This window comes from Alosa sapidissima, chromosome 6 (genome assembly GCF_018492685.1).
Source record: "Alosa sapidissima isolate fAloSap1 chromosome 6, fAloSap1.pri, whole genome shotgun sequence".
Classification (NCBI taxonomy): domain Eukaryota; kingdom Metazoa; phylum Chordata; class Actinopteri; order Clupeiformes; family Clupeidae; genus Alosa; species Alosa sapidissima.
This window is the reverse complement of record NC_055962.1, coordinates 10,182,942-10,202,945: the sequence shown is the minus strand read 5'-3', so window position 1 is coordinate 10,202,945 and position 20,004 is coordinate 10,182,942. Positions and strand designations below refer to the sequence as shown.

Genomic DNA, 20,004 nt, shown 5'->3' with positions numbered 1-20,004 from the left:
TAGCATTTTGAGGAGGTCTGCATGGGCTCTTTCAGCAGGACACCTGACAGTAGCTGTCTGAACGTACTCTGCCAAGCCACACCACACACATCTCCTGGTACTCCATCACCCTCCACACAAAGAGTACACACCTCACATCACCCTCCACACAGAGTATATATACTTATACACACCTCACATCACCCTCCACACAGAGTATATATACTTATACACACCTCACATCACCCTCCACACCTCATACCTCCTGGTACTCCATCACCCTCCACAAACACACACACACACTGCGTGCACACTGCGTGCGTGCATGAATGCGTGCGTGAGTGCGTGTGCACGTGCGTGCCTCTGTGTGTGTGTGTGTGTGTGTGTGTGTGTGTGTGTGTGCATGCTTTATTTGAGGAAATGTAGGGCAGTGCAACATCAGCTGGCTGTTGCTTTATGGTTTTGCTGACCTCTCTGGAAACGCTCACACATGCATTGTTCCACTCACTCTGTTTGCATTGTGCATGTGTTGCGTTGGCTGGTTTGAGGCCAGTTTCTGTTCAGTTACTCTTCAATCTGACCTCTGACCTTTGAGCACTGTTCCCTCAGGTTACAAGGATCAGGGCGTCCCCCAGCAGCTCTGAGGTGAGGTGGTCGGGCCCGAGTCAAGAATGTACAGTTTCAACCCTGAACCCACACCGGGGACCTCTCTCACTGGTGCAGGTGGGTGGGGAAGGGGGCCAAGAGTGGAAAGTCAGGCCTAAGACAGAGGCTCGAAGCTGGGGAGGAGATGCTAACTCATGCCCCCCGTCACCCTGCATCTGCAGTTTCTCTGGGGGAGAGAGGGGAGAGAAAACGACTACATTCCTTCTCACCGTAAGATGGAGGGACTGTCCTAGCTCTCTCACCAACACAGGCAAAAATACCCACTTAAAACACTAAAGGATCTTGTATAATGTGCCAACTGTCTTGTACTGTGCTGAATACTTTCTATTATGGCTTTCTATTATTCTATTACCATGATTTGTTATTTTATTATTTCTTTTCTTATTCTATTATTTTGATAAATAAGTAAGATGTGTAGTGGTTTTGTTTTTCATGATGATTTGTTTTGTAGTGTTGTGGGGCTCTCCCGGATTGTATTTTATGATGTGATATGTAAAGCCTTATGACATGTGAGAATGATCCTAAAATCTACCGTTTAAACAGTATTCTGCATGGATCATGGATCATATCTCTTACTCTTTTACCTGCTACACTCTACCTACCATTCATAAATAGCCATCTTGAGGGCTCATTGTTTTTTTTTTCATATCAGTGTTTATCACTAGCAGTCAATCTGGAAAGGGAAAAACATCTTTGTCATGTTCAGTGAGATTTTACTGGGCCAGTTACCATAGATACTGTCCACTTTAATCAAGTATTGACTCAAGCTCTTGGGATTTAATAATGTAATTAGTGTGAGTTATTTTTACTTGATTGAAATAATGAAGGGGATGGGGAGTGTTGTGAGAGGGAAATTAGGTTTTTAGATTGGTAATTGATTTATTAAGAAAAAATAAATTAGCCCATAAGAAGATCAGATTTGAGGTAAATGATTGTTGTCAATGACAGAGTCATTGCATTGATCAGAGTAGCTGATTGGTTTGTCAGGACACCCTTCACACAGTCAGACTATCCAAAGAGCGTCATTAGCCACTGCAGCTACAAAGATTGGGAAATTCAGCCTCTGATGTTCACTAAAAGCATTTCATTCAGAATGGCCTAATTATTGTGGTCTACATGCTATCACATTTAGCCGTTGTAACCTTTTTTCCATTAAAAATGGTAAAACATTGTGAAGCAGTGATCACTGAACTGGATGAGTTCAGATGAAATCAATGTGGTCAAAGTGAAGAAAAAATGAGGTTCTTTTGAATCCTTTTGTTGTGATTAAATGGGTGTAGACGGGGTTTGTGAGCTTTAATCATCTTATTTCATCACACCCAGTTGAATACATTGGATGACTGCTGAACATAATTGACAATTGTTGCCAAAAAGCATACATTAAGTGATAACATCAATGTGCAGATAAATAAATAGTGTCTGTGATACGTCATGCGTCCTGTGTGTTTCGACTGGGGCTGTGGAAGCCGGTACATTCCCACTGAAGAAGACCCAAAGTGGCCAACATAAAAGTTTGCATTTTTTGCACTTTTATTTCTTGCCATTATTAGCAGATCTTTTGTCAAGGTGGCTCCTGGAACATTCTAGTTATTTGTGCTCGGAGCTCCACCTGAACAAAGGTGCGGTGGGGGGGGGGGACAAAAAGGGTCACTAAGGGTCATCCTGGCACCAGAACAGCAGAACAGCCAACAGAGCAGGCAATGTGCTGAACGTCCAAAAGTGACACAATAATCTGCACCAAACACAGTAAATAAAATGAAACGAAGACCTTGATCAATGTATTTTACTTATTTGGTTTATGTGACCACTCCCAAGTGCCAAGTGGTTCACAAAGAGTGTGTGTGTGTTGGGGGGGGGCAAGGAAAAGTCTGTGAAAGAAATCGCAGTGAGAAGTAAACATTAACATTAACACCCAGTGGTGTAGGAGGATGTACGGAGGCCCTGGAAGATTCAGAGCTGTTCTGAATTGAGGCTTGAGGCAAGGTAGTCAGGGACTGGGACACTATTGATGAGAATGTGATACTGATAAGGAGAATTGTCTTGGTTAAAGATAAAGTAAAAATATAGTCATTGGTTATATCACACAACTAACCATAGCACAATAGCAAATAGCTTTGATCTATGAGTCAAACAGACTCTTGTGTACAATATGTGGGTGTGCTGTTCTTAATTTTACATAAACTGTGACATAACCTGTTCTCACAAAAAAATAAGGCTAATAAAAAAGCATAAGAAACAAGCTTGACTTTCTATATCGTGACATACATACACAGATGTTACTGGTAAGAACAATGCATGTTTGAAACCCCCTTTCCCAAAAAATTAGGGACACCGTAAAATGTGAACAAAATCAGAATGTGATAATCTGCAAATTTTGTAAACCCACATTTAGTTGCAAAAGGACTACAACATAATATCAAATGTTGAAACTGACACATATTATTAGTTCATGAAATAATATGCTCATTTTGAATTATGATATTATATACTATACAGTCATCATATACTGTATAGTATATAATATCAAGTCAAGTTTATTTATATAGCACATTTCATACACAGAGGTCATTCAATGTGCTTTACATAAACAAAACCAAACGATAATAACAAATAAAAACATAGAAGGGCAATATAGTCAAAGAATAGTTAAAAGGTAAAGATCATAATAAAAAGAAAACATAAAACACAAGGTAAAATCATTTAAAAATAAAGAATAATTAGTAAGCAAAAACAAAGGCAAAAGTAGTAAAAAAAAGTAATAAAAGACAAAGTATAATAATATCATTCAAATACTCAGAGAAATCTTTGTAAACAAAGGACAGGGCTGAACAACAGTAGTGGATGGCTGCAATCCCCAGGGCATCAGATGACACTGCATTAAAAACAGACCAGTTTCTGTGAAGAGAATTATAACATGGACTCTGGAAAACTTCTGACAACCATTGTCTATGAACACAGTTTCATTTCCCACCCACAAATACTGGTTATAACTCTATCATGCTAAGATGATACCATATTTAGACATGATCTAAAAATGCAGCTGTCTTATCTGGGCTTGAGCTCATTTAAAATGGACTGAGGTAACGTGGACAATTTTCTCGTGGTTAGACCAATCAAAAATTCGAATTATATTTGGAAATCATGGTCTCTGCATTCTCCGGGCCAAAGGGAAGAAGGATCATCCAACTTGTCGTTAGTGCACAGTTCAAAGGTCAGCATCTACAATGGTATGGGGGTGTATTCGTGCCCCAGAGTATTGAGCAGCTAAAATCCTTTAATGGACAAGAATGGGACAACATTCAATAATAAAAACGCCAGCAACAGGACTGGTTTAGTTATCAAACATTTACAGATTTGTTGTTAGTTGTTAAAAGAAGAGATGAAGCAACCTAGGGGCAAACATGCCCTTGTCCAAACTTTTTTGAGATGTGTTGCTGGCATCACAATTTGAAATGAACATATTATTTCCAGAAAAAAATACAATCTCTCTGTTTCAACTATTGATATGTTTCTTTTGCACTATTCTCAATTTAATATAGAGTTTATGTCATTTGAAAATCATAGCATTCTGTTTTTATGTAGATTTTACACAGCGCATCACTTTTTGGAAAAGGGGTTGTATTTTAATTTGTGTTTTATCATTGTCACATTTGTTTTTGGTTGCATTCACTGTTTCATCTGTGTTTTAAAGCCAAGTCCCTTTGCTCTGTCGTTTGTCTTCAATTGTATTCTCCCAAGCTGTCTGTCGTTCTTTGTTTCACATGGTGTATTTTTCCTTTTTTGTCTCCTGAAGACAAGCTGCTATTCAGCTGGCCAAATAAAAAGGCTCTTGTCAGTTCTTATGGCGAATCCCTGGCTCCTTTGAAAGGACAGTCCAATAAATTGTGTCTCCACAAAACAAAATTACATAGCAATCACATCATATTATATTATATAGAATGCTTTGTTTCCTCAAGGTTGAGAAAGCTGCTTTACAAGTATTGTAATGTGTGCACAAAAAAGAAGCGTCTTCAATGTTGACAGTAAGATGAGACAGCTTGTTATTCATATGGCCAACAGGTGGCACTGCAAGATGATAGATTTATACCTCTATTGATGTCCCTGTTATACTGGATTTGAATATGGCATATACATCACAGCTGAAGATTGGTGTGCCTTGATTCAGCAACAAATGAATTGTACCTGTGTTGTATTTTGATGACTTCCTTCCATCACCTTCCAACAAGAATTTACCTTGCAAAATAAAAGACTACATTAAATACTGCCGGAGACCCAGTGTGGCTTCAGTGCTACCAGATGCAATAAGATGAGTTAGTCATGGATGGCTGTCTATCTACTATATGCTGGCTTAAGGAGTACATAATAATAATAATTTAAAAACACATGAAAATGACAGAGCCGATCATAGCCGTGCTTGCACACCGTCTTTCTCATGCCAGGCCAACCCTGGAAATACTCATGGTATTTATGTGTGTGTGTGTGTGTGTGTGTGTGTGTGTGTGTGTGCGCACACACGCAACCCACCAGCTGCTTTGTGACTCTGTGACATCACAATACAGAGTGGGAGGACAGAGTCACATCCAATAACACAGAACACTAGAGGTCAGTTATGTATGTTCTTGTGTACAGAAATGGCCAGTAATAAGTCATATTCCCTCTGAAGACATTATGTTCTTGTATACAGAAATGGCCAGTCATCAGTCATATTCCCTCTAGAGATGTTATGTTCTTGTTACACCCAACCCCTGTGACCTAGTTAATCTGCAACCTCAATGTTCAATCCATGCAGATAATATTCCAATCAGTATCAGTGTTATTTATGTCTTCACATCTGTGATCTAGACTGCGTTATCTTTTACGGTATTAGGCAGAGCTTATACAGCTTACAGCTGTAATTGCAGATCACCTTATAGATTTGTTTTTTCTGTCATTTGATCACTTTTTGGTGAACACGCCCATGCATTATAGTCATCAGATGATAGATGTAGGCTATAAATAAGCCTACAGTATTGATTTCTCTCCATCTCCATCTATCAGCGACCCCCCTCAATAACCAAATGACAGGGGAATTCCATTCAACAGCCTTTGGGGGCGCATGCATGTTCCCTCCTCCATCTTAATGTCCAAACACGGATTTCTGCCCATAGTTCAAGCCCCTCTTCCTCAACAGCAGTTGCTAAACATATAATAGACAAGGAACTGGAGGCCCTTGTCAACACAAGACCCAACTGTATGTATCCCCAGTGTCAGTGTTATGGGGTTGAGTGCACATGTGTGCACACAGTGTGTGTGTGTGTGTGTGTGTGTGTGTGTGTGTGTGTGTGTTTGTGTGTTGTGGTGTGTGTGTGTGTGTGTGTGTGTGTTTGTGTGTTGTGCTGTGTGTGTGTGTGTGTGTGTGTGTGTGTGTGTGTGTTTGTGTGTTGTGGTGTGTGTGTGTGTGTGTGTGTGTGTGTGTTTGTGTGTTGTGCTGTGTGTGTGTGTGTGTGTGTGTGTGTGTGTGTGTGTGTGTGTGTGTGTGTGTGTGTGTTGTGGACCTGTAACAGAACCACGATAAAACCGCAGGCATTTTCAAAACATGACACGCAGCAGAGAACTCCAATTACTGGCATGTCAGTGCTTAGCTAACCAACTAACAGCAGCAGCACCACCACCATTAACAACAACAACAACAGACTGTGAAGGAGTGGGTGGCACCCTGCTGGCAGCATGGTGTAAGTGCAGGCTCAGCAATGTTCCGGTGATGGACAGTCTAGTCTTTAGCAGATTCCTTGCACCCTTATGGCCAGCACACCCTTAGACTAGGAAAGAAGGATGTGTGGGTGTATTTTTCCCTCTCTCCCTCTCCTCTCCCCTCTCTCTTTCTCGCCCTCCCCTCTCTCATGGCCTCTGTCCAAACTCCCTGCTCCCCCTTGGCCAACTTCCCTTTCTCAGGCTCCGTGCCAGCACTCTGACTCAGGCCGAGCATGACTAAATATGGAAGTGCTGCTTTTGGGACCCAGAAGACCCCCAAGCACCTCTGGGCTGTGTAGTGTAGTCCCCCTCATCTACCCCTGTCCTAAAGGTTCTGTTTACATCCTCAGACTTTCCTAGCCAACCAGTCGACACACACTTTTCTGGTGTCAGTGATGCACTGGGGTTGATGGCATGGAATCGTAACTAGTAAACTAGTAGGCCACTGTTTACTTTTACAATCTCAACTTGGAAACATATTTTCATGGGAGTTACTGTGCTTACAAAGAGCACTACATTGAACCTTGAAGATGTGTGTTGTTTGGAGTACGTTACCATGGAGTCATGCATGACATAAGATACTTAGAGGTTTTGTGGCCTAGTTTTAATAAGGACAGAGAGATTGTATTTGAAAATACTTGGTTGGAAATAGACTTTAATTAGAGGACAAAAGTAGAGTCATTATCTTATTATTTTAATAATTTGAGTTTATCGGGAAATGACCGCAAATTGGAATCAAATTTGGGTCCCTAAGGGCACTGAGACACATGTGGCACGGTGCCACCGCTTACACCACAACTTCAACTATAGCAGTTTGTAAGAAAATCTGTGTTATTTATAGTGTTTTATTACATCCACATTAACATGGTTCAGTAATAATGGCTAAAAACCCTTTAACCTAGGCCAATTAACCTGAATTGATCTGCGAGTTGGACCTGGGGATTTCCTCTAAGGTCAAGACATAACAGCGATTGTTCTTTAGTGGAACATCTGAAAGTATTCCCTGAGCTTCAGAAAAAAAGATTTCCTTTTTACAGTTTATAAACCTATTTCTGTTTATTCATTGGTTACTCAAGTAGAAAACAAGCACGGCTTTTGAACACAACCAAAGGCTGTGTGTCATAAAAACCGAATATGCAACTTTCTGGTCGCGGTCCGAACACATCCGGATGTAACTCGGCGGAAATACTCGAAAATGTAGTCAGATTGTAGTTTCTAAGAAGACTGCAAAACGGACTCCGACTTGACTTTTTTGCTGTTGAAATTGTAAGTAGCCTACCCTTGGGTGAACTTCATTTTTGTAATGTGATTTGATAGTCTCTTGAACAATGTGTTTGCTCGATCGTTTTATTGTGAGCCCTATGTGTTTAGCTTGGTTTATTGATGGCTAGCTTGCTAGCTAGTGGGGGTTTAGAGTAGCAGTCACTGCTACCGAAGCTGCAGGGGGAGCTATGTCGTGAAAAATGCGAGCCCAAATCAGGCGAAAACCCAGAAACAGCGAAGGAATAACCAGACCTGTATAGGGCTTCTTTAATTCCTGGCCTCTGAGGATCTCCGAACCAGACAAATACCTACAGTTCTTTTATTTCATGCATTTAGGTTATTTCACCCTATTGTCTAGGTTGTGTAAAAACACCTGCAATGCAACCTGTGTAAGAGTGTCAACTATGCAATCATATAAACATAAACATAGCCATCACCATAATCGTACATGTTTGCTGAATTATACATACAGTATACAAATTTACTTATTTTTTTACTTTACTTATTGCCCTTAAAATGTACTTATTGCCCTTAAAATGTCTTCTAAAAACCTTAAAATTGAAAGGTTAATATTCCATATTATCAGTAATTTGTAAATAAACTGCTAACGAGTTTAGCTGTGGACTCGGTGGCTAGCTTGAGTCTTCACGTGTTAATTGCAGAAAAAGGGCCAGACACAGTAGGCATATGTTTGTCACATGTGACATTTAAAGCATTTAACATTTCTTCTCAATGCATCCCCTTTGATTGGCACCCACATGGTATTTCCAAAATGGACAGCAAATGAATGAATCAACACAGCAAACATTTTAATGTACTCCCTATTTTGTTAGATGATCAGTAACCATAATGGATAGGACACAGAAAAAAAAACTCAGAGAAGAATCAGTCTCATTGCAGCCACTGTTCAATTTTTACTTCAGTAAAACTGTACAGCCAAGCATAGCACATTGCAGTATTGACATAGCAGGATTTACATGAGTACTGGTCCATAGTGGTGTAAAGGCAAACGAATCTTGACCTTGCACATGGTGAGCCTCTTATTACATCTCTGAAGTGTCACCAACCCACAATCTCCCAGCGCAAAACAGACAAATGTCCTTCTGACATTTGCCATCTCCAAAGAGCAGACCACACGCACACCGGCACACGTCAACCATCATCGCCCAGAGACAAAGACAGCTGTGATTTGCTTGCCGGCAACCTGGACCACAAGAAAGTTCCACTAGTCTATAAGGTGCACTTTTTTGTCGTCTTACATGAACCTGCAAATGAGTACTATATTACAGCAAACCACTAAATGCTCACGTCAGAGGAATTTGAAGCCAATTGTAGACATGTAAACATGTAGCTACATTTAGTGTTCTTGTGCAACTGTCACAAATGTAAAGGAAATAAATATGATTATTCATTTTGAAACCCTAAAAAAAAGAGGCTGTAACTTAAGGTCTCACATACTGTGATCAAAGGAGGAAACCATTATGGAGTGAGGGGATTAAGAGCTTTCAACATCTTTTCTTCTAGTTTGTTCAGTGTAATAACAGCACCAGGACAGCAGAGGGCGACTCACTCTCAAGTGTTCACTTTCTCAAACAACACAAGCTACAGGAAGTTCACAAGCTGCATCTACTCAACAGTGTCATTTTGAAAGTGTTAAAATCTCTTTTTAAGTGAGAGTATTTTGTCTACAAACAGACATGACTTGAACAGCAAAACAGCATGAGAATCTGTCAAACTAGAATCCAAAAACTGGTTTGTAGTCTGCCTTCTTGCATATGCCCCCTCGGGACACGGACTGAGGGCAAAGGGACACTGTGGTTTGTAAAATTGCAAAAGCTTTGTCCTGTCTGTGTAGGTTGGATTTTATTTTTATTTTAGAGAACTGACCACTTTCTTTGGGAACTCACTTGCTGTACCTGCTAACCTGTCTCTCAGTTCCTACTTCAAGTTTACGAAGCCCTTTAGGTAACTCGTTCTCGCCAATAATAAGAGTTCCACACATAAGCAATGAACAGAGAAGTGATGCTTGTGTACAAACAAGAGGTTTCTCTTCAATATGTGCACACAAATGTGCACAATTGACTTACCAGAGGCTTGATTATTGCACTGTGTTGAGTCACATTTGTTCCTGTTAAGTCATTGTCCACTATTAGAAGTATCTATGTGGAAACACTGATTGAATGCAAAGCTATTGCGGGATATTAGGGAATGTTTACTGTCTGGCCTTGTTAGAGTCGGTGGACTATCTCCTGCAGTTTGTTTCGCGGGGACCTGATATCAATGTGAAGGACCGTGTTGAAAAGGCAGATTTGCATGGCAAATATCCCATGCAAACAATAAGCACCTGCTTCAAACAAAACACACTAGCCAGCATCCTTAAATGACAGGATATGGTATGTGTGTGTGTGTGTGTGTGTGTGTGTGTGTGTGTGTGTGTGTGTGTGTGTGTATGTGTGAGAGAGAGGGTGTGTGTTTGTGTGTGTGTGTGTTGGGGCAGGGGGGGGTCATAGCAAGTTAAGTTAAGGCATTATTGCATTGTGTTTAACAGAGAACACAACCAGGATTTTGGACACTAATATGGTCCTGGGAGGGATGTTTTAGGTCGCTTCCAAAAACGTCAACACAGTTTAGCTGACCGCTCTGGCTATACATGCACCTGAGACAGCGGAAAGTGGACATGTTTAGAAAGTTCTAGATGGCCACTTAAGATGGACTGTAACAGACACTCGGAAATTCAAAAGGCACTTGCCATTATAACTGTAATATAAAATGTCTCAGTCCTATTTTATATCACATGTCCTTATAACAGTGTACTGGAGGTAAGAAATAATACCTTGTAAGTACACATAGCTATACCATAAACCCCAGTTCTAAGTATCTTACAGCAACATGTACTAAATGCTATAGTATATTCCACACTATAAATTAACACTATAGTTCATTACATACTATCAATTACTACTATCGATAAACAATTCAGTACACAGTACCTAAGGACATTAAATATAAAGTGGGACATGTCTACTTCTACTTGGCCATGAATCACTTCTTGAAAGACTCTTCCTCCCTCTGTACACTGAGAGCTACCTCAGGGAGATCCTCACTGAAAAGGAATGTTGATTTTGGAGCTTTACTAGCGGTAAATAAAATAAGTAATTTACCACCTTCATAAGACCACTTGATGCTACATTCTTATAGTACACTATAAAAAGCATATATATGACCAAAGGCACATGATAAAAGAGTTTATGATCACATTAAGGCTAAAACGGTAAACATTATTGGAGAGGTTAATCTATGTTAAAGACAACGATTAAAATGTAATGGAGGGATAGATTCACTATTACACTAGCACATCTTAAATCCATCCTAACCTTAAAGGACACTTGACAAAGTTGCTGGACAGGAAACCAATTTGTGCTAAATTTAACTGCCTGGAACAGCGAGGTGAAATGTTTTCATTACACCCCCACTTTTACCACGGGTAACAAGTGTTGTAAAGTCGCATGTTCAAATCGAAAATGTAATTGTGGAACGTTAATGTGAGATTTAAGTGCTTGACACTGTTAGGTAACACTATGATAGAATAAAGATAAATTAGGTAGATCCCTGCGGTACATCTCCCTATAGGCTTATGAGGACACTGGCTACAAAAAACCTACTGCAACGGAAAGTCAACCTTTAAAAGATTACCGAACTATAAGGAAACAGTCTTCACATTTCACTTGAGTGTCTGTCGTTTGTTTTTTTTTCCCCCCCGTTTCATTTTGTTGATTTTTTTGTCTCATATGTTTGGGAAGGGTTGGAGGATAGCTTTTCGAAGGAAAAACAGGACATCCTGTAGTGTGAGTTCCCCCAACCCCTTCAACCCAACCCGGGAGAAGGCAGAGGGGCTCCTCAACTCTCTTTTTCTTTCTTTCTTTCTTTCTTTCTTTCTTTCTTTCTTTCTTTCTTTCTCTATCTTTCTTTCTCATTTCTTTCAAGCTTGTGTGGTTTTCTAGAGGGGCTCCTGTAACACCATGTCCTCGAGAATGTCTATCAGGTGGTCGAGGCCGTAGAGGTAGCCGTCCTCGCGATTGCCCTCTGCCCAGGTGGCCCGGTGGCTCAGGATCTGTCCCTCCGGCAGCGGCGTGGTCTTGCCAAAGTCGATCATCCACACCTTGGCCTGCTCGCGTTTGTCGTGGACAAAGAGGAGCGAGCTCCCGATCACCTGAGGTAAGAAAACAAATAAATAAAACAACCATCAAATAAACAACAAAGCGGGAAGGAAGAAGGAAGAATGAGCTTCTAATCAACTGAGAGAAAAGGGCACAAATAAACAAACTAATAAAAACATTCTAGAGATCTAGATCTCTACCACCTGAACAACCAAATAAACAATTGAATGCAACAGAGATGTGTGTGTGAGAAAATAAATAAAGTTGACGTAAAAAATTAACAAGGGACGGCACAAGAGCAGGTACTAATCACCATGGCGCCAGGAGAGGACAGGACATGGGTAGGACACACACACACACACACACACACTTCCATGTCTGAACACAAAGCATTCTCTCCCTGCTCAGTAAACATCCTTTGGCAAGAAAGAGACCACACTGTTTCCTTTCTCAGAGCCGAGGGCTGGTTAACTAGACGTGGTCATTTGTGTGCGCGTGTGTTTCTGAGTGGCCTCAATGTAAATGAATCGCATCCTCCATGGCAGTAACATTAATACACACACACACACACACACACACACACACACACATATATACACCCACACACACACACATTCACACACACACCACATAAGTACACACCACACACACAAACACACACACACACAGACAGACACGCACGCACGTACTGTACGCACACACGCACACACACACACACACACACACACACACAATAATTAAACATGTCCTGATTTCTTTGAAAGAGGGATGTCCCCATTACAGAGATGTACTGTAAACCATGTTATCAGTTCTCTCTAAATAGCAAAGACTTAAATAGATATACATTATCAATGCAGACAGAACAAGCTTAAGCTATATCCTTAATGTTAATTAATCAATAGTATTGTGTGGATTCGACAGCTACTTTTTTTAAGTAAGACTTGGGACAAAAATATTACATAGTGAAATACCAGACAGCCCAGGTGCATATAAGCAGCATGAGTTTGACTAGGCTATGCTGGACCTTCTCGAACGACCTTCAAACGATGAACGCTGAATGCTACAATGGACCAGCTTATCTGGCCATGTCGATAAAGTCTGTGAATTAGTTCAAACTTCTGTTGTCTGTTTCCACTGTTTATGTGGGGCTGTTTCGAGTTGTTCCTCTCTCAACAATTACAGTGGATAAGAAAAGCAGCGCAAGCAAAGAAGGCCTAGCTTTGATGTCTCAGGACCTTAATATCGCTTGAATCAGGGAGGACAAAGTGGTTCTTTTTTTACCTCGTGTGTCTTGAAAAATGCTGATGTTTCCAGAGTGTCCCTGATGGCCTTTAGTCTGCTGAGATAAGAGGTCTACGAAAGAAAGAAAGAAAGAAAGAAAGAGAAAGAAAGATAAGAAAAGAAAGGAAGAACATTCAAATTATTCAAGTCACAGCTGGCGCCAAAGACTCTTACTAATGTATTAATTATAACAAATACAATGACAGCTTCCGTTCTGTCCACTGAGCAGGCCGCTGTTTGCCCGCAAACACACTCATCTTGTCAAACACAGGACAACAAAACAAAACCCTTCCATGACACATTGAGGAAGTGCATTGTTCCTGGCAGCACCACGACGCTAACTGAGGCTAAGGCTCAAAAGGCAGGCAGTGTAGGGCTAACAGGCCACTGAGGGGTCAAGGCTGAGCAGTCTGTTTGTCCTGTGAGCAGCGAGATAAACAACTGTCACTGCAGCATCGTGCCAGGGACAAGGGCCCTGGTTTATGTGGCAGTTTAAAACCTATTGAGGAGGGAATTTTTGTCCTGGTTCCTTCTGGAATTCTACGCAAACGATCTATAGCTTCAGTGTTCTTAATACAGTCTATGGGGGAAATCTCTGAGGGTAATTGTCACATCATAATGCGGAACTCTTGGTTCGCGAAAATTCGAGCATATTTGTGGCCGTACTCCTCAACAGGTTAAGCCCGCAGCCCTGGGCCTGGAACCGGGCCAACGCCTCTGCTTAAGCAGCACTGGAATTAGGGTGTGGGTGAGTGGTTAGTGGTGGGTGGTGCTGGTGGAAAGTGGGGTTGTGGTGTGTGTGTGTGTGTGTGTGTGTAGAGATATGGAGGATTGTGGGGTCAGTGTGTGCGTGTGTTTGTATGCATGAGTGTGTATGTGTGTGTGTGTGTGTGTGTGTCTGTGTGTGTGTGTGTGTGTGTATGTGTGTGTGTGTGTGTGTGTGTGTGTGTGTGTGTGTGTGTGTGTGTGTTGGGGATGGGGGTGTGGTTGTTGTCTGAGAGTTTCCTAAAGGCTTGGCCCAGCAGCCTTGAGGGAAATGGCAGCGTCACACTCACCAGGATGTTCTTGTTTCCTTTGACAAAGTCGTGGAATGCCTCTGTCACTTGCTCCCGGCTCTTGGTCTTTTTAAAGTCTCTGTTTACCGTTCCATCTTCCTTCTACAGGAGAGGGAAAAAATTGGAAGTACACACACACACACACACACACACACACACTGTTAAGTTGGAAAGGGTTACAAATATCTGCTTTATATTGGAAAGACGTATTTGAATGCTATCCCCAGTATTAGTCCGATGTGTAATATGAAACGCTGTCAACAAGTAGATTTCTAACATTCCAGTGCATAACAAAAAATGTATTGTGTGTATGGGTGCTTTTTTCAATGTTGTCCCTTTGGGAAAAAGATACATTGCATAACAAAAAGGATAAAACAGCATATTTTTTCTGTGAAGTCCGTATGGGTCTATATTAAGTTAATAAACTGGACATGGATTCTGTTACAAAAATCCTCACTTTCTTATATCAGATTTGTTGACCAGCTAGGAATATACCGCTTAGCCTTGTTAAGTCCACAATAGCCTATGCACCCTTTTTTTCTCTAAAGGGTGCAGTCGCTGAGGGCAACCTGGGATGCCATGACAACAAAGTGCGGGCCGTACCATGGCCTTCTAAGGACATTCTGTACCGAGCAGGTCTTTGTGGAGATGGAAAGTCCTGCCGGCGAGAACACTGGTTGCTCCCTGGCGGTGTTATTCATGCAAGACATCTGCCCTACTGCTCATTAATGGGGATGTATTTTGGAAAAAAAAATGGTGTTTTAGACCAAACATGGTCATAGTGATCTCTGCTCCCCAGCTTAGGGAAGCATTAGACCAGCCTGCAGTAAACTAATTGGACGGACGCCTTCCAAGGTCGTTTTTTTGTTTTTTTTCTCTTCCTTTTTTCCATGACGGATTATTTACATAACAGGCATCTTCGACACTTCACATCTGCTCATTCTCAGCAAGGTCTGAAAAATGCACCGAGTTGTGGCGGGAGGCGAGCCGTCACAAACTGATGTCAGATAGAATGGAGATGCCATGGACAGGCCTTAACATGTGACAGAAACACTCCCGGGTATCCCCCAGTAACCCCCGCTGCTGTTGCTTCGGGCAACGGCCCACGGTTACGTAACTGTAAGATGACTGCTCTGTGCAACGGGCACACCAAGTTGGAACATTGGTAATTCAATTCAAGCCCTAAGCAGCACCTTTAAATTATCGCTTCATGACAAGGTCTATTATTTTGGCAACGCTCGGTCGGTTATGTCAACGGAAGCGTGTGCCGTTTGTGTTACTTGGAAAATGTTGTTTACCAAGGGTTAGAGAAGCTTGACGTGTATCATAGTGTACCCTTTGAGGGTGCTCCTCTTCAGGAAAACACAAGAGTCAACAAAATTCAAATGTTTACAAAGTCTCTCCATCAAACACAACATGACACTAATGAACACAGAAGAGGATGGATGGATGGATGAATGAGGCCCAAAGCAGAGCTCACGCAGGTGCGCAAACAGAGGTCAACAGTACGGAGTCCTCACCTTGATGCCCTCTATGCGGAAGCCGAGCGTGGCTGTGGAGCTGATGGTCTCCCGCCACTGCATGTAGCGCGGCTTGGTGACGGCCTTCTTTTCGTTCTCTTCAACTGTCGGTGCCGTAGGGTCCACCTCGATCATTTTCTGGTACATGTCACTCCGCAGGCTGGGCTTCTTGCGGGCCTTGGTCAGCTCCTCCTCCAGGTACGTCCTGGGTGGGGGGACAGGGGAAAGGGGAGAAGCACTTAATGACTACGTTTCCATGTACTCCATGAACATTCCGATTGTGCATGAGTCATGTAAACATCTTATTCCAGAGGCCATGACCCGAATAAGGTCATATTCGGAAAACTAAAAACTGGAATAACATCGCTAACATATCATCTTGTTTTCCTCTTTTAACTGGAATATTGTGGCATGGAAACACATTAGTCGGAAAATGCCCCTTTCAGAATATTAAATTCCATCTGTGCATGTTTGTTTAGCTTTGGTATTTGCTTTGATGCCCTGACACTTTGCAAATAGAGCAAAAAGTTTGCACTTCTTGAGTAAAGACGAGGTCAATTTATGTATTAAAACCTGGAAGTTTAAATGTCAAGATGGAATTAATCAATGGGTGAAAGTATTGCAGGTTTTACACACACTGCTGACAGATGAAGTGAAAAATCTTTGAAAACCCCTCAATCAAAGCGGCCTATTGTAAGGCTAAAATGCAAAACAAAAGCGGCTCTAATCTGGCCAAATTCACTTATTTTGTGGTCATGAATGGAAGTCAGGGACAGAGACCGTTGAGACGTCATGACGCAGACACTACTTCTACTGCACCATACGAGGCCCAACTGCATTTCAAATAGATTCTTGATGGAAAATTTAATTGTGTATATTAATACAGAGCACTTTACATATTGTTGCACAAATTGAGCATAATGTTGGATGTTGTTAAAACTAAAACTAACGCCAAACCTAAGTACTAAGTACATCTTTTAACAACATCTGCTGAAACAGGAAGGACTAAATCATGAAACTATTCGGTGTCTTTATCATATTTAAACATCTAAATATTGCTCATTCTCTATGGAGGATGGACAATATCACTGGGTTGTATGTGTTGGAATGTGTTGAGAAGTTGAATGCTATTTACGAAGGAAGAACAGATGCTATACATTTATATTAATATTCACAAACTGTCTCATGTTACTGGCTAGATTACATTGAATTAATGGATTTTTATTCTCTGTCTTACACGGCAGATATTTTTCCCCCCTGACAAGACAGGCTCAAGTTCTCGCAGAGTACCACATTCTTTTTGTTTAGACAGGCCCAGTCCAGCGTCTGCTAATATCCTGACCATCTGGCCAGATGGCCGGCTCTATATTTGTCCGTTGGTGAGGCAAGGCGAGGCTCCCGCTAGACTCAAGCAAACAAAGCGGCGCTGGAAACCAGAGAGACAGCAGCCCGGAGGGATGTTCAGCTCCGCCATGTGTCAACCCCCCACCCCTCAACCCCCCACGCCCTCCGCTGCTCACAGCAGACGAGGATGCGTTACCGAATGGGGAAGGCACTGTCCACGACCCCTTTTTTTCAGTGATGAGAATATGGAGGATTTGTGAATTGATGTCCTTATTGGCCGGGGCATCATCATCTCAGACGTCACAGCTTATTTTTTTGTAAATACTTGAGGAATCAAAACATGGGAGTATTTTACTTGCTTGGACTTCTTAAACATAACAACAGCTCCCGTCCCGTCGGGCTGGCTAATCCAGCGAGAGCTTCAGCGGGCAGGGTGACAGGCTTTCTACACGGCCCTACTCCATCAGAGTAATTAACGACCAGGGATGGACATGGTTCAGTTGGCTCTTCTTACTCCTGTTCCTCTCTCTCTCTCTCTCTCTCTCTCTCTCTCTCTCTATCTTTTTCTCTCTCTTTCTTTCTCTGTCTTTCTGTCTTCACTCTTTCTGTCTCTCTGTAACTATTTTTCTCTTTCTCTCTCTCTCTCTCTCTCCCAGATGAAAGAGCTGGTGTGTGAGATGAGCCAGCTGGCTGCCAGTGTACTGGAGAGACAGACAGACAGAGACAGACAGAAAGAGAAAGAAAGAAAGAGAAAGATGGAATGAAAGAGAGAAAAAGAGACAGAGGGGTAGAGGAAGAGAGAGAGAAGAGGGAGAGAAAGCAAAGAGTAAAGGGAGGTGCAGAGAGCGTGAGGAAGCGAGAGAGAGAGAGAGGAGATAGAGTGAGTGATAGAAAGAAAGAGAGTGAAGAGAAATGGAGAGAGAGTGAAAGAGAGGTAGTGATAAAGAAACAGAAAGGGGGCATTGGTGAGGAGGGATAGACAGAAAGCAAAAGAAGGTCAGAGAGCTAGAGGTAGAGAAAAGGAGGACAGGAGAGGTGGAGGAAGAGAAAAGAGGGCAGGAGAGGTGGAGGTAGAGAAAAGAAGGACAGGAGAGGTGGAGGAAGAGAAAGAGTGATGCGCTGGCGAGCTGGCTCCGCTGACCTGGCCTTTTGTCCTCAGGTTTCACAAACCCTTTTCAAACAGGAAGGAACACATAGGAAGGAACACACAAAGAGTCTCACAGCATCTGAAGGTGGGACTGCCACTGACCTGACAGTTTGACCAGGGCAAAGCTACATGACCCTCAACTTTATGCCACATTTTGATTTATTGTTTTTTTCTCAGAAATAGTTTTCTCATTTATATAACACAATGTATTGTCTGCATTGACAAAATTCAATTTTACCCAATGTTTTATGTGTAAATTTGATTAACTTGAACAAGGAACATGAAACTAGTCTCTGCCTTTTGCTTTTGTCATTTCCAGACAGGAGAAACCTATTGGTCATGGACGTGAATCATTTTGGGCTGTTTCTACAAACTGCACTCCAATGAATGACTGACCCTCATTAGCAACCATGTGGATGAATGAGAAATGAAATGTCAGGCATTTTTGACCAATTTGTGTACTCCTGCTCCTCCAGTCTTTTCTTTGTTTCGCTACGCTGTAGCGTCCACTAACCTGATCCCCATCTTGCAGTCCATGACGCAGGGCAGGTCGAACTCGGCCAGCAGGTCGTCCATCTGATTGTACTTCTCGCCGTCCTTCTCCACGTCGCCATGGTAGGCGGGTACAAAGGGCTTGAGCACGTCCCTCATCAACCAGTCCAGACAGCGCTGCTCACACTCACAATGCTTCTTCAGGATGCGCCCGTTCGCCCCCGCCTTGAAGCTGCCTACACACAATAAAAACATCATCAACAACAATAACAAATCAACAACATGGAGGTCATTATTCAGAGGTATTCAGAGGCAGCACTATGTGGACAAAGTGGAGCTGGAGGAATAAATTAGCCTAGCTTTTCTTTAAGCTGAAATTGGAAATTCATTGGAATTTTACTTGTGGTTCATAACATGAAATGATGGGCCATTCAGAAAGGCAATCTGCAAATCAGTAAATAGTGGGGGTGCATAAGGTTATACATAAACATATTCCAAAGGGTTCCATAGTTAAGTAAAATTAAAATTGCTATAAGTGTATTTTAAACACTATACGACTTTTGTTGCACAGTGCAGTGTACTTATGACTGTCACTATGAGAATATGGAAGATATACAAAAATAAAGATGGACAATAGACTTAAGAGGACAGTAATGGGAAAAGATAGCTTTAACACTGAGTACAACAAGACTGATATGTGCCGTGTGGTGTCAATTTCATCAAACATTTCAGAGGACATTGTAACTGAGTTCTTTTGGTGAACACAGTTTTCATTCTCTCCTCTCAAGTAGGTGAGGTCATTCAGTAACCCTTACAGGTATGTCTGGTATGAAATTTGCGGCAAGGTCATATTTTCACAAATAGGTTTCTGGCAAACAGTTGTGGTTAACTTTTGGCAATGTTGCAGCAAGTTGACTGGAAGTTTGCCATTATTGGCTAAGTGTGGTGGCAAATCACTGGCAAACACATTTGCCATTAGTGGCAAACTTCTCATTGTTGCCAGAACTTTGCTGGAAGTTTTCCTGTAGCGGCCAACATTGGAAAACTTCTGGCAATATTTTTCTAGTGAACTCATTTGTTTGCCACAAATCACCCACATGTTTGCTGCAAATCTGCTGCAAAAGTTTTATTTTTGTGAGGGAACTCAGGAAAAAATTGCCCAAAACCAATCATGCCATAAAATCTTCTTGATTCTCATTTCAGGCCAATACATAAAGGCTAAACAGCCAAAGCAGTTCTATAGCCTATATTGCATATCATTTTGTATATTGCAGAATGAGTTATTGTTAACTGCTCTTTAATCTGTATACTGTATTTGCGCATACATATGTATATATGTATGTATGTTATACTCTATTTACATATTATGT

The 20,004-nt window shown here is 41.7% G+C and overlaps 2 protein-coding genes and 1 long non-coding RNA gene across 4 annotated transcripts in view; 2 read left to right on the top strand and 1 right to left on the bottom strand.

Annotated features, from left to right (window-relative positions):
• stum (stum, mechanosensory transduction mediator homolog) overlaps nt 1-2,418 on the top strand; it is a 19,556-nt gene extending 17,138 nt beyond the window's left edge. For both annotated transcript variants that reach the window (XM_042094431.1, XM_042094430.1), the window contains one exon: nt 589-2,418. In XM_042094431.1, coding sequence (XP_041950365.1) covers nt 589-623 — 35 coding nt within the window. In that variant the 3' untranslated portion in view covers nt 624-2,418. The remainder of the gene's footprint in view (nt 1-588) is intronic.
• A 593-nt stretch (nt 2,419-3,011) lies between these two features.
• LOC121711117 lies at nt 3,012-19,664 on the top strand. Its single transcript, XR_006032258.1, has 4 exons — nt 3,012-3,021; nt 6,964-6,968; nt 15,630-15,636; nt 19,542-19,664. It is a non-coding gene; the product is annotated as an uncharacterized LOC121711117 (long non-coding RNA).
• itpkb (inositol-trisphosphate 3-kinase B) overlaps nt 8,528-20,004 on the bottom strand; it is a 34,984-nt gene continuing 23,507 nt past the window's right edge. The window contains exons 4-8 of the mRNA XM_042094400.1: nt 18,657-18,870; nt 15,652-15,856; nt 14,132-14,233; nt 13,077-13,148; nt 8,528-11,848 (exon numbers count right to left, since the gene is read on the bottom strand). Coding sequence (XP_041950334.1) covers nt 11,636-11,848; nt 13,077-13,148; nt 14,132-14,233; nt 15,652-15,856; nt 18,657-18,870 — 806 coding nt within the window. The 3' untranslated portion in view covers nt 8,528-11,635. The remainder of the gene's footprint in view (nt 11,849-13,076; nt 13,149-14,131; nt 14,234-15,651; nt 15,857-18,656; nt 18,871-20,004) is intronic.